This window comes from Corythoichthys intestinalis, chromosome 10 (assembly GCF_030265065.1).
Source record: "Corythoichthys intestinalis isolate RoL2023-P3 chromosome 10, ASM3026506v1, whole genome shotgun sequence".
Classification (NCBI taxonomy): domain Eukaryota; kingdom Metazoa; phylum Chordata; class Actinopteri; order Syngnathiformes; family Syngnathidae; genus Corythoichthys; species Corythoichthys intestinalis.
In genome coordinates, this window is record NC_080404.1 from 32,910,527 (window position 1) to 32,924,720 (window position 14,194).

The 14,194-nt window shown below is 38.4% G+C and overlaps 2 protein-coding genes across 2 annotated transcripts; one reads left to right on the top strand and one right to left on the bottom strand.

Moving 5' to 3' along the window:
• Positions 1-744: 744 nt before the first annotated feature.
• On the bottom strand, positions 745-2,049 carry LOC130923265 (alpha-2A adrenergic receptor-like). Its single transcript, XM_057848820.1, has one exon. It carries the CDS (start codon positions 1,867-1,869, stop codon positions 745-747), a length of 1,125 nt encoding a protein of 374 aa, XP_057704803.1. The 5' UTR covers positions 1,870-2,049.
• Positions 2,050-6,610: 4,561 nt separating this feature from the next.
• Positions 6,611-11,988, top strand: smndc1 (survival motor neuron domain containing 1). The gene is made up of 6 exons (XM_057848821.1): positions 6,611-6,768; positions 7,135-7,254; positions 7,350-7,492; positions 10,637-10,801; positions 10,880-11,033; positions 11,102-11,988. Exons 2-6 carry the CDS (start codon positions 7,135-7,137, stop codon positions 11,237-11,239), a joined length of 720 nt encoding a protein of 239 aa, XP_057704804.1. The 5' UTR covers positions 6,611-6,768; the 3' UTR covers positions 11,240-11,988.
• The last annotated feature ends 2,206 nt before the right edge of the window (positions 11,989-14,194 follow it).

The following is a 14,194-nucleotide window of genomic DNA, read 5'->3' on the forward strand; positions in this document are numbered from 1 at the left end:
CACGAACTACACAGCTTTGACACGCCATTTAAATTCTGTGAAACTGATAGACGACCAATCCATTTCAACAGGGCTGGCTGGCACCAAGTGGATACGATGAACCCATAATAAATGTTAGCTATTCCAGTAGTCTTTTCCATTTTAATTTGCTTTATAGAAGAAACCTCAAGCTTTGCTGCTACTACTGAGGTGCATGGCCTTGGGCAAGGTAATGTCCCCACGTCCCAGTTCAAGATATGCAACAATGTTTGAGTGTTGCATTCACTCTACTTAATGAAATTATTTCATTTAAATTGTGGGGAAAAACTAAAAACACAGACCGTAAGTTGTGTATAACTTTTGCATCATTTTTGTTTTCTGTAATTTGCAGAAAAAAAATGTCTTTGATTTCATAATTTAGAATCCTAATTGTGAAAAATACTGCAAAAGTCTAGGGAAGGAAATATATTTGATAACTTCAGTTCGGGTCAAAATAGAGCCCAAATGCCTCAATATACTGTACAGTAAGACAAAAGTAGTGTGTGATGTAAGCTTACCAAATACATTATACTGATATGATATGCATACAGTGATTGACATTTTCTGATGTTACATGCTTTTCTTTAATTTTTTGAAATTTTTAACTAAATGCACGTCGACCAGTTCTAGTACAACAAACAAATTGCAGACAATGATAAAACATGCAATAAATACTGTTGAGTTTAAATTTAAACATACATTACAAAAGTAGCTTCAAGTTGTGTCTTATAAATCTCCACGGGTTTTCCTGCAGAGGATTTTTTTAAAGGATCTCCTGAAATCATGATTAAAGATGGTATATATGACTGGGTTGAGGGAGCTGTTGCAGTATCCCAACCAGAAGAACATCTTAAAGAGCGTCTCAGGCACGCAGCACTTGCACACTGCCGTAAGTGTGTATGTAGAGAAGAATGGGAGCCAGCAGAGGACGAACACTCCGACCACTACGGCCAAGACGAATGTAAAGTGTCTCTCTCGGCGCTGTCTTCCTTTCCAGCGACCTGAGTTCACCTCAGACCTCATGGTGGCTTCCACGGGCTTGGCCCCCCGCCCGGCTCGCCACTTTTTCAAGGAACACAAGCTTAATTCGTGGCCGTCAGATGACGATTCGTCCGCTTCCACCACGTGCACTTCTCCATCTTCCTCACGCTCCAAGTCATATTTTGCATCACACTGCCGTCCATTTTCTCGTGACCTTTCACCCGGTGGGGTTCTAGTTCTCTGCTTGGCCACCAGGTAGATCCTGACATAGACCATGACCATGATGGTGCAAGGTGCAAAGAAGGAAGCAATGCTGGAGAAGACAATGTACCACTTCTCATTATTTATTTGACACTCCGGTCGTTCCTTTTGACCCTCGTCCTTCTTCATGGTGATTAGCGGCGGGAATGAGATCATGGCGGCAAGCACCCAAACAATGAGAATAGTACATTTGATCCTGTGCGGCGTCCTACGTAGGTTGTACTCGACGGCTCGGGTGATGGACCAGTATCGGTCCAGGCTTATGGCGCACAGGTGGACGATGGATGAAGTGCAGAAAAACACATCCAACGCCAGGTAGATTTCACACCACACCTTGCCAAAGTACCAGTAGCCCATCAGTTCATTGGCCAATGAGAAGGGCATCACTGATGTGGCCACCAGGATGTCTGCACACGCCAGAGAGAGCAAGAATAAATTCTGAGAGGCTCTGAGGGTGCGGCTGGTGGTCACAGCGATGACCACCATGACGTTACCGAAGACAGTCAGCAGGATGAGGACGCCCACCAGAAGGGTCAGAAGTGCCGAGGTCTGAGCCGAGTAATGGTGGCGGGCAGCTGCCGTCTCATCGGTCAAATTCAAGCAGTCCATTGACACTCAGATTTAATTTATGGTGAGTCTAGTAGCTGCACTTGGCATCAGTCTTCATTTAAGTTCTTTTGAGTCAGTTGGGGAAAAAATAGACAATAAATTCCAATACCTTCATAAAATGACGAGCTCCCATACTTCCACATCCGAGCACTTTAAAAATAGACGCTTTAAATGAATCATTCATCCACCAACCTTTTAATAGAAGGTTCAACGATGGAGTTCAAGCAGATGTTTTAAGCAGGTGTGGAAGACTAGAGAGGGGCTCTTTTATAAGGGATGAATGTGACGCGACAAGTGAGGGTGGGAGGGCTCCTCCTGCTTCTGGAGGCTGCTACCAGACTCTGAAGCCTAGTAATGACACTGGGAGTCATTTTGAGATATTAGATTAATATGCACATATAAAATCACTGGAATGAAACTTGATGAGCTCCAGTACTACTAAAAATCGCCTTAACAAAGAAAACAGCTCCATGAGTCAAGTATTCATCTAACAATCATTGTTAATATATACATTTATGAATCTGCAAAATGTAGCCAAATGCCCATTCATAGTGTCTGTCACTTGAAAAGTGTCTTATTACTGTGAATTGAGAGTTAACTGCATTATACAGAGAGATGGTATTAGTAACTTGGTTATTCAGCAACGGCAGTGCCGGGATTAGAGCAGGCGATGTCCAAATTAGTCCTCGATGACTGCAGGTTTTTGGTCCAACTGATCCAGCACATACAATTTAAACAATGAGGTTTCTGTTGAAGCAATCCTGACTGCAATCAACTGATTACAACTGTATAGTTTGCCCACTCCTGGGTTAGAGGTTACGACCTCTGCCTCAAACACAGAGGCGTCGCGTCCCATTAGGCAAACCAGGCAATTGCCTAGGGCCCCCAGCCAGCAGGGGCCCCCTTGTCGTAGCGACAAGTGCGACAGTGCCAGTGAAAGCCTTGTGTCTGACTTCCCTGAAGGGGCCCCTTCACTCGCTCTATACCCCCCCTCCCTCACGTGACTCAGAGTGAGAGTGAGTGGCGATTTGGCTTTTTTTTTTTTTTATTGACGTATATCCAAAATGAAGAGAAGTTATCCTTCTGGAAGCGACAAAAGAAAGAAAAAAAAAGAAGAGGAGAAAAGGAAGCAAGACAGCAGTGAGTGTACTATGTTACTGTAGTTTTATGTCCTAATGTAGTAGAAGCCGGGCACTTTGAGTGTCCTAAAAAGCGCTCTATGAGACCAAGGCGTTATTATACTTTTATTAAATACGCTATTGCTCCAAGTCCAACTGTCCCCCTTACTTGCACACGCTTGACGAGCCCCAGTTGCTTGTTGCCTGGGGCCCCTGGGTACCCTTGCTACGCCTCTGCTCAAACCTGTAAAGATCGGGGTTCAAAATTCTATGAGGCGCTTGACAAGGGGTTCTCTCCAGGTACTTCAGTTTCCTCCAACATACCAAAATAACAGGCATATTAAGCCTATTATTGTGAGTTTTTTTTTCTTTACCTCAGACAGACTAAAACTAAAACATTACTATGTTTATGCTTCATTTCTGATAAAGCTGTTATACCGTAGTTCTGTCCGTTTTGTGTTTTCGCGTGAATTACATCCAGAAGTGGGTAGTAACAAGTTACATTTACTCTGTTACATTTACTTAGGTAACTTTTTGGATAAAATGTCATTCTAAGAGTAGCTATACTAAGCCATACTTTTTACTTTTACTTAAGAAGGTTTGTGAAGAAGAAACGCTATTCCTTCTACCCTAGTTTGGGCTACACTAGTCGTAACATTTGCCCTCTTTATTTTACATTTTAGATTTTTGCCAGAGACGCCAACAGTGGCTCAACCAGTTTCACCAATGAGACGTCGCAATAATAATCACATGACTCCCTAATACCAATCACTCATGTGGTGTTGTTAAACCACCGTAAAAATTAAGTATTTGACATCTACATAAATCGAAAGCGCAGATTTTAATCTCTCTCCCAGTTTTTATTTGGCACCGATTGATCATGGAAAACCGGAGATATGATCCTTTTAGTTTCACAGAGAAGGAAAACAGAAAATGTTTTCTCCACTAGAGGGCAATAATGATCCTAGGACGAATAATGCTTAATTTCTATAGATTTTTTTCTCTCGCCGTAATTCAATGTTTTTTGTTGATGTTGTTGTTGTTGCATTTCTTTGAATTAATGTGTTTATGTAATGCGTAATAGTACAGTGTAATAATTGATGAGATAGTTATTAAGATGTTTATTTTATATTTGCTTTAATCAATTTCTGCTCGCAATGAAGAGATGTTTTTGCTTATTATTGCTCACAAAGAAAGAATGTTTGCCTTAAAGTAGCCTTGAAGACTCTTGCCTACCGAAGGTCAGAGGCAACAGAGACAGCCTTGCTTTTGCTGGAATGTGCTGACACACATGTATTAATCCCACTTACATGCATACAAATAAGCCAAACAAATTCATAGAGGTGTCGCCCGCTCGGCTCACCATCCTTTTAAGGTTGACACTCTTTTGTTGCTAGGGTTTTTTTCAGAATGATTGTGGAAACTGTATTTTGTAGTCTAGTATTGCATTGTAAAGTTTCCCTCCTTCTTCTTAGAAGCTTTTCAACTAAATTGAGTGCCTTCTCTCCCTATTTTTGTAAATGTCCTCCTAAGGATTAGTATTTGAACTTGACAATAATAATAACAGTTCATTTTATGGATGTAACAATACTCAGTTTCAAATTGTACCGTTTGATTACGCCCTCTTCGATTCAGTATGCAAAAACATTCCAAATGAAAAGCTCCCAAAATGTATTTTCCAAATTTATTTTTGTCGTCTCTCTCACAAAAATGTCAGGCGCAGTTTTGCTTTCAAAAAACAAACTGTGCTGTAAGCCGTCCCCCTCCTCCACCCCTCCCCCTAACTGCATGAAAGGTGGGAGGTGTGGCACACGAGGATCACTGCTCGTGAGCAGGGGTGAAAGTGGGCCAGAACGGTCAGGAACGCAGTTCCGGTATAAGATTTCGGGCCGGAACACAGTTCCGGTATAAGATTCAGGGCCGGAATGGTGTTCTGGTACACGGTGCTTTAATTCCGAAAATATGACGGCAACTATCAAAACGCTATGTAAAAAAAAATGCTAAGCTGCCACTCATGCATTTCATCTCCAGGAAGAAAACAATCTACCAACATCAGGTTAGCATACACAAGTGTTAACAACGAGCATAATAAAGTGCTTGTATAGCGTAATCCGTTTCCACCAATATTCATTTTTTATTTTATTCCACGGCAACATGGATATTTCCCCCGCCGCTGCAGTTATCGGAGTCTGACGATGATGAGTCACGTCAAGGTGCGAATGCACGCAGTAAAGCAAAACGCCTGGACTCATTTATATATTCAATTGGCTGACATACTGACATGTGATCAGCAGAGATAGTTAGCTCTGATTTGTTCAAATGTGGATGTTTTCTGGAACAGCAAAAAAAAAAAAAAAGTTTGTTGAATTGATGTGACAAAAAAAGGGCAATGCCACAGAAAATGGATCAAATCTTTAAGAGCAGGGAAAGAGTTGAGGAGGCTTATTTATCATATTAAGTTTTATTAGCTCTGATGGGGAGGTTCAGAACATCTTAGCTGTCAATGTGCACTTTGGACTTATATTTGTTCATTTATGTTAGGCTATTTATTCATTTCATTATGATTTAAAAAAGTCAATGTTTGCGTGATCTTCAAAATATATTCCATTTCACTCTCCATAATATAAGTCATTTGTACTTATTTTTCTGAATGTATGTTACTTTTATCTTTATTATAAAAAAAAAAAAAAAAAAAAAAAAAAAAAAGGAAAAGTAAGTGTTTAAATTAACTTCAATTTTAATATACATCTTATGTTCCTAAGTAGTTAAAATTGAGATTTGGCATTTAGTATGTGAGGAAATGAGGGAAAATAAAAATTTGGATATGGAGGTTGGGGTTATTGATGTTTTTGTTCACTTTTATTTCGCAAATCATTGAAAAAAATACAATATGGAATGAAAATCAGTTTTCGTATGTGGTATAGAAATACCTGTGCCAAAACAGTTTTCTTTGCATTTCAGTAGTTTTAGGAGGTTCACTTTACAAACAGTAAAGATTGTTCTCAGCACTTTTATACAAAATTTCTTCAGATCAATAAGTAGTAAGCACATAAATATTATGCACTATAATGCATGATTATATATGGCATTGTTATTGTATGAATTGAATCGAAAATGGTGTCCCTCGTATCGAAAATCGTACCGAACCGTAACTTAACTGTATCGTTGCATCCCTAGTTCTTATAACCTTTTACTGAGAAAAAAAATACCATCGTATAAAAAAAAAAAAAAAAAAAATCAAAATTCCGAAATAGTTACTCACAATGTTACTCTTTCACAAAATACTTTTTTACTTGTACTTGAGTACATTTTTTGGATGAATACTTTAATTTTACTTGAGTATTATTATTTTGAAGTATCACTACTCTGACATGAGTAAAATATTTTGACTACTCTGCCCACCTCTGATTACGTCGGATATTGAATGTGTATAATTGTTACAATGAGACTGACCTGCTGGCACTTGGGGATCTATTTTTTTTTGTTTTTCAATTCTAACTTTAAATGATTCGGAAATTTCAATGTGTTGTTATTATTGCATGTCCTCTTATGGTTAATGTATTCAACAGGTGCTTCTGAAATACATTTATGCTATTGTTATCATGGCCACTAGAGACATCCTTGAGCCAAATCGAGATTTTCTGTGTTATCGTGATATTTCCATTGCGAGACTTCCTGCAACGGAAGTAGGACGTCCATTATTGTTGTTCACCAAAGCCCTTGTTTTTTTTTTGCCGTGAATGCTCACGTAAATTTATATTTCAGCCAGAATAATACAGAGGTAAGATTGGTTTTTAGAACAACATTGCGTTTGGTAACATTACCGATATATTTGTATAAGTTTTTGTTGGGGTTTCTCCCGGGCCGCATTGTCGTTAGCATTAGCACACAGAACGAAGCGTCAACGTCAACTAAGGAAGGCCGAAGCTAACACACACAAAACTCGCGACAAAAAAAAACTTTCCATCGTACTGTGACGTCTTAGCCAACATTTAACATTAGTTTTAGCTCATTGCGTAGTCTGTGTTTGTGCCAAGTGAAACCAACACGTCGATTCTGTCGTCAATTGCATATTTTCCGTCGTCTCTTACCGTGTGCTAACGTGGCTAGTTGACCAACAACGAGCGAATGTTGTGGTACTCCACAGATGTCGGAGGACTTGGTGAAACAGCTCGGCAGCTACAAAGCTCAACTGCAGCAGGTTGAGGTTGCCTTGTCTACCGACCAAGAAAATGAGGATCTCCTCAAGCTACAGAAAGACTTACAGGTTTGTATTTAAAGCGAGTATTTCATTTTATTGTCGTCACAATCCTAAGGGAGGGGATATACACATGGTTTTACGCTTAATAATTTGTTGTTCAGGAGGTCATCGACTTGACGAAAGACCTCCTGGCCTCGCAGCCTGCGGATGCAGCTCCAAGTGCCAACGGTGCCGCTCCAGCACCTATCAGGCACATCTGGAAAGTGGGAGACAAGTGTTTGTCCGTGTGGAGTCAGGACGGACAGTGAGTGTCACCTGTATCGCCACAAACAACACACTGTCGAGTTTTATCTGCATTTTGTTGTGGCTAGTACATATACGTGCGTCTGTTATTTAAAACATTATAGGTGTTCATTGCCTAATATACAAAAGCACAACATGAAATCCTGATTCAAGAAAATAACATTTTCCAAAATAACAGAAGTGGTTAACCCTAAGAAGTAGAGCTGGGAATCTTTGGGCACCTAACGATTCGATTAGGATTACGATTCAGAGGCTCCGATTCGATTATAAAACGATTATTGATGCACCCCCCCTCCCCTTTTTTTTTTTTTTTTTTTTTTTTAATGTTTTGTACATTAGTTCCAAAATTGTTCAAAAATCCTCTCAGGCTAAACCAAACTGCTATTTCAGTACCAAGTTAACATATAATAGTAAACAAATATACAAAAATAACAGTAAATAAAAAAACTCCACTCCCCATTCTGTATCAGCAGCTTTAAACTACATTCAATTAATGTTGTGAATCAACTGTTACAGTTGTTAAAATTGCTCCTGTTATTCCATAATTTCCCTTCTGTCTACTTTTGTCAAAGTTTTAACACTTTCATCATTTAAAGATAGATTCAAGACAAGACTCTGCCGATTTAGGAGTATTTTAGATAAAAAGTTAATTAGGTTCGCTACAACAGAGCCTTCTAGAGAGGTCTACTGCTTTAAGATGGCGGCTGTTTACGTACGCCGGAAAGTCTGTCATTTCGCATCTCTGTTCAATAATACATGGTCTAACACTGACGTCGTCTGTCATTTTGCATCTAGTTCTACATATATATGATATCTCCTGTAGCTGTATGTTTGTAGCAACTAGCAACTGGGCATTCTTTGTAGCGGCTGTCAGCCGCAGTCAGGTATGATTTTTTTTTTTTTTTTTTTTTTTTATCTAGCGGCATGAGTTGAACATGATATTTACTCTCTGTCCATTCCTCATTGCGTCCCAAAGACAGCGCTGACTGTGTTTTACTTCCGCTTCACCTGGTATAATTCAATAATCGGAATTTGGATATTTGGGAATCGTTCTCGAATCTTCCACGGCCGGATCGCGAATAATCTAAGAATTGGAAATTTTGCACGCCTCTACTAGGAAGGGCAATTGGCTATTTTTGTTCATTTAAAAAAAATTAGGCCTGCAGCTATCGATTATTTGAGTAATCGACGAATCTATCAATTAGTTCGAATAATGGAGTGATAAAATAAATTTTTGAATTTTTAAATTTATTTTTATTATTTTTCCAGAATAAATTTTAGATGTAAAAAGAAGGCTTGCTACGATTGCTCTTTCAAAACAGCATTAAATGCAAATACAAAATAAAATTCCCAGCGTTTTTTTTCTTTTGGGCTGTCAAACGATTAAAATTTTTAATCGAGGTAATCACAGCTTAAAAATTAATTGTAATTAATCGCAATTCAAACCACCTCTAAAATATGCCATATTTTTCTGTAAATTATTGTTGGAATGGAAAGATAAGACGCAAGACGGATATATGCATTCAACATACTGTACATAAGTACTGTATTTGTTTATTATAACAATAAATCAACAAGATGGCATTAACATTCTGTTAAAGCGATCCATGGATAGAAAGACTTGATGTTTCCTAAAAGATAAATGTTACTACAAGTTATAGAAATTTTATATTAAAACCCCTGTTAATGTTTTCGTTTTAATAAAATTTGTAAAATTTTCAATCAAAAAATAAACTAGTAGGTCGCCATTGTCAATAATTACACAATGCTCACAGTGATGAAACCCATAAAATCAGTCGCATCCAAGCGCCAGCAGAGGGCTACAAAACACCAAAAAACATAACAAGTGGACATGACACTGTGCTGTCATTTTAATCTGTTTGAGCGGGGCATGTGTGTTAATTGCATCAAGTATTTTAACGTGATTATTTTAAAAAAATTAATTACCGCCAGTTAACGCGATAATTTTGACAGCCCTAGTTGTTTTTTTTTTTTTTTTTTTGCTGAATTGCACTTTCATTTTCACAAGAGTAATACATGCATTTGAAATTTAACTAAAATACCTGAGCGTAGCCTCAAACAGTATTAAAAAAAAACGATAAATGACGATCAAAGTGGAACAAAGAGCAATTGGCTAACTTGCATAGCAAAAGTCCACTAGCTTAAATGCTATGAATTGCTTTTTTTTTTAAACAATGCTCTTAAATTGTTCACATATTCCCACAAAAAAAAACAAACAAAAAAACTACCAAATATACTGTACCTCTGAATTACGAATGCATAAACAATTATATTGGCGCAAACAAAAACCTTATGTTTGTCTTAACTGGGAGCAGCTAGATCCAGCCAAGTTAGATAAGTTATGTCATGTTCACTGTTGCCACTAGAGGTAGTGTATCGACCCAAATCAATAAAACTTAATGCAAACTCTTTAAAAAAAAAAAAAAAACGACAACATTACAACGCTACTAATTAAACGAAAGCTTGAGGCAGCAAAATTTGATTCGAAGCCTTTTTCTTATCAAATTACTAGAGTTAATCGATTAATCGTTGCAGCACTAAAAAAAAAAAAATACTTAAGCCCACAAAGACCTGGCATCCACATTCCGAATCTGTGTGGATTCCGTTTGTGGTGTTCATGACACAAATTGTGATCCCGAGTCTGAATTATATTTTTTATTGTTATTGTATTTAATTATGTATCGTTATTTATTATGCATTTATATATTTTTATATATGAATTTCATTCATGTTTATACAAACAAAAATAATAAAAGTAAAATAAATAAATCCAGGCTTAGCTATGGCCCCTAATAGCACTGTAAAGTTGATTTTGTTTGTTTGTTTATTTAAATGTCATAGTATTTTTTATAGATGTACAATTCCATTAAACTGAGAGAAGTGGCTGTGAATACTCATTTTTCGGTGCCATTGACAGCGCTAGACGTTAATCCATTTTTACTGAGGGCATGGCAGTGATCATTCGCTACCAGCGTCTCCCAGCCGTAATGCGTTTTAGTGTCGTCAATGGCAGCCAATGAGTGCCCTATAAAGGGTCAATGTCTGAGCGAATCAGTCTTCGCTTATGAATGTGTGTCCATCTGTGAACCGTACTCACCTGCTTACAGACGTGGTTCTTTTTCAGAGTGTATGAGGCTGAGATTGAGGAGATAGACCACGAGAACAGCACGGCCGCCGTCACGTTCACCGGCTACGGAAACGCCGAAATCATCCCTTTGCAAAACCTCAAAGCGGTGGAGGATCGCAGGCGCCTTGAGGATGACCTCGGCTTATCCAGGAACAAATCAAGGTGCGACCACCAACACTTAGTTTGTGAATAGTAGTTTTTGTCTTGATATTAATTGAGCACCTTTCTCTGTGAGTCTAGAAAGGAGCAGATCGCTGAGCAACGAGAATATAAAAAGAAGAAAGCCCAGAAGAAGGTACTGAGGATGAAGGAACTGGAACAGGAGAGAGAAGACCAAAAATCCAAGTGGCAACAATTTAACAACAAAGCTTATTCGAAAAATAAGAAAGGACAGGTAACATCCATCCTCCACCTTTCCATAGAGTAATGTATATTTACAAATTATATTGTTTGTTCCCTCAGGTTAAGAGAAGCATATTTGCATCTCCAGAAAGTGTGAACGGCAAAGTAGGGGTGGGCACTTGTGGAATCGCAGACAAGCCCATGACGCAGTACAACGACACGTCCAAATACAACGTCAGGCATTTAATGCCGCAGTGACCCCCGCGTCTCCTGTAAATACTCACCTGTCCCCCGCTGTATACTGAATATAACAGTGTTGTGTATTTTGTGTGTAAACACGATTCAAAAAGGAGGAGACGCTTGCACACCACTGAAGTGATGCATTGATGTAGTTTTCTTAATATTGTGCAAGTAGAACAAAAGCTGTCCAAATTAGACTGGAAGCCACTCTGCTTTGTAAACTGGCTCGCCTGTTATGTACAAACAGGAAGTTAGCTACTTGTGCCCTAATTCCACACACAGGCTACAAACCTGCCGCACTGTGGATCAAGCGCAACACTTCTCAGAATTGGTGTGCAATGGTGAAGATGTATTTTGATTTCTTTTGGAGTAAGAACATCAATAACAGCATTGATGGCCTGATGTATTTTGATTTCTTTTGGAGTAAGAACATCAATAACAGCATTGATGGCCTGAATTAGATTTGTTATGCCCTTTGATTTCTGTATTTATAAAAGTCAAATAAACATCCATTTGTTGAGTTTTATAAATGACTGTCAGCTTATCATTGGATTACTTGTCGATGTCAAACATACATCAATGAGAACATCTAGTAGAAAAGTGAGTATCCAATGGCCTAACCAGTATTATGTCTGTACAATACACCTGCTAACCTAAATGTGGATGAAAAATTAAAGCAATGCTGATAAAAAGGCCACAAAAGCACTGATCTTTTGTCCCCAAATTGTGAGTAAATGTACGTGACTGGTATACAGTAACTTCAATTTACATTTACAGAATATACCATTTAATAGTATTTATAGAGCAACTAGCAGTTTACTTAAAGGGCCAAGTTAGATTTTTATAACAAGAATGAGCAAAGTCATTTATTGACTGATTAAAAACAAATGAAATGATATATTCAATGAAATTTAATTTTACAACAAATTACAAATGTTGAGCAGTTTTAGGACTGATCTGCTAACCCCAGACCCTTCAGTTTATAGTTCAGTGTGGCTTTTTTGTGGAGCACCATGACTTGGTATAAATGTCCCATAATCCAATGTGTACGCCTGTGATTCCCAGTGCGGTTTATAAATAGTCTAGTAAAAGTTGGTGGGTGGCTTATCATCCAAAATTACTGTATCGTTATTGTCAGTCACGTAGTGCAATTGCTGGTCATTTAAAAATAATTTTAAATAAGAAATTCAACAATTTACGAAACAGAAGGGTTCTTGTTTGTGATTTGTTGACCTGAGTGACAGAAACAAAGCAAAGTAAATTATAGGAAAGCAAATTGACATTTCATTGTGCTATATGAGACTAACTTAAAATTGGCTAATAAGGTATTGTTTTGTCACATCTATAAACTATAAAATGTGCTTGCTAAATAATATGATCCCCTGCCACCGTGTTGTTTTTGTAGATTTTCAATAATGCTAAACAAAAAAGTAGAATTGAAGCAACTTTACAGTGGTGTGAAAAAGTATCAACCTTTTGGAATGTCTCACATTTCTGCATAAAATCACCATCAAATGTGATCTGATCTTTGTCAAACTCCCACAGATGAAAATACAGTGTCTGATTTAACTAAAACCACCAAAACATTTATAGGTTTTCATATGTTAATGCAGATATCATGCAAACAATAAAAGAAGGGGGGGAAATAAGTGAACCACTCTGCCTAAGGAGACTTAAAGAGCAATTGAAACCAATTTTTACCAAACATTTTAAGTCAGGTGTGTGCCCAATTACTGATGAGTGGTTTAAAGCTGCCCTGCCCACTATAAAACACACACCTGGTAAGAAATGTCTTGATGAGACGCATTGTCAGATGTGTATCATGGCTCAGTCAAAAGAGCTGTCTGGAGACATGCGATCAAGGATTGTCGATTTGTATAAGGCTGGAAAAGGATACAAAACCATCTCAAAAAGTCTGGATGTTCATCAATCGACAGTCAAAGAAGTCTATATATGGAGAGAGTTTGGCACTGTTGCTTCTCTCCCAAGGAGTGGCCGTCCACAAAAGATGACGCCAAGAGTTCAGCGCAGAATACTCAGGTGAAAAAGAACCCGGGAGTGTCTGCTAAAGACTTACAGAAATCACTGGCACAGTCCAATATCTCTGTCCACACATCAACTACGGTATATGTAAAACTATGGCCAATAATGTGGTTCATGGGAGGACTCAATGGAGAAAGCCACTGCTGTCAAAAAAACATTGTTGCTCGTTTAATGTCCACAAAAAGGCACTTGGACACTCCACAGACGTTTCGGCAAAATATATTGTGGACTGATGAAACCAAAGTTGAATTGTTTGGGAGTAACACACAGCGTCATGTGCGGAGGAAAACCGGAACAGCTCACCAACATCAACACCTAATCCCCACCGTGAAGCATGGTGGAGGGAGCATCATGATTTTGGGCTGTTTTGCTACCTCAGTGCATGGACAACTTGCAATCATTATGGAAGAATGAATTCAAATGTTTATGAGGATGTTTTCCAGGAAAATCTGAGGCCGTCTGTCAAACAGTTGAAGGTAAAAAGAGGATGAATGCTGCAACAAGACAATGATCCAAAACACAGAAGTAAATCAACTTCAGAATGGTTTCAGAATAACAAAATACACGTTCTGGAGTGGCCAAGTCAAAGTCCAGACTTGAAACCCCTTGAGATGCTGTGGCATGACCTAAAGACAGTGATTCATGCCAGACATTCCAGGAATCTGCCAGAACTACAGCAGTTTTGTAGAGAAAATTGGGCCAAGATTAGTCCTGATTGATGTGCCAGACTGATCTGCAACTACAGGAAGCGTCTCGTTGAAGTTATTGCTGTCAAAGGAAGGGGTGGGGGGCACAAAATATTACCTGTGATGGTTCACTTACTTATTTTCCCCCTACTGTCATTGTTTTCATACTCTCATTAAAATATGAAAACCTATTAATGTTTGAGTGGTTTTAGTTAAAGCAGACAGTTTTTTCATCTGTGTGATT

Coding starts and splice junctions, on each gene's coding strand:
- LOC130923265 (XM_057848820.1), bottom strand. CDS start 1,869: ATGGACTGCTTGAATTTGACCGATGAGACGGCAGCTGCCCGCCACCAT.
- smndc1 (XM_057848821.1), top strand. CDS start 7,135: ATGTCGGAGGACTTGGTGAAACAGCTCGGCAGCTACAAAGCTCAACTG. Junction 10,802..10,879: donor TTATCCAGGAACAAATCAAG/GTGCGACCACCA, acceptor CTGTGAGTCTAG/AAAGGAGCAGATCGCTGAGC. Junction 11,034..11,101: donor CGAAAAATAAGAAAGGACAG/GTAACATCCATC, acceptor TTGTTCCCTCAG/GTTAAGAGAAGCATATTTGC.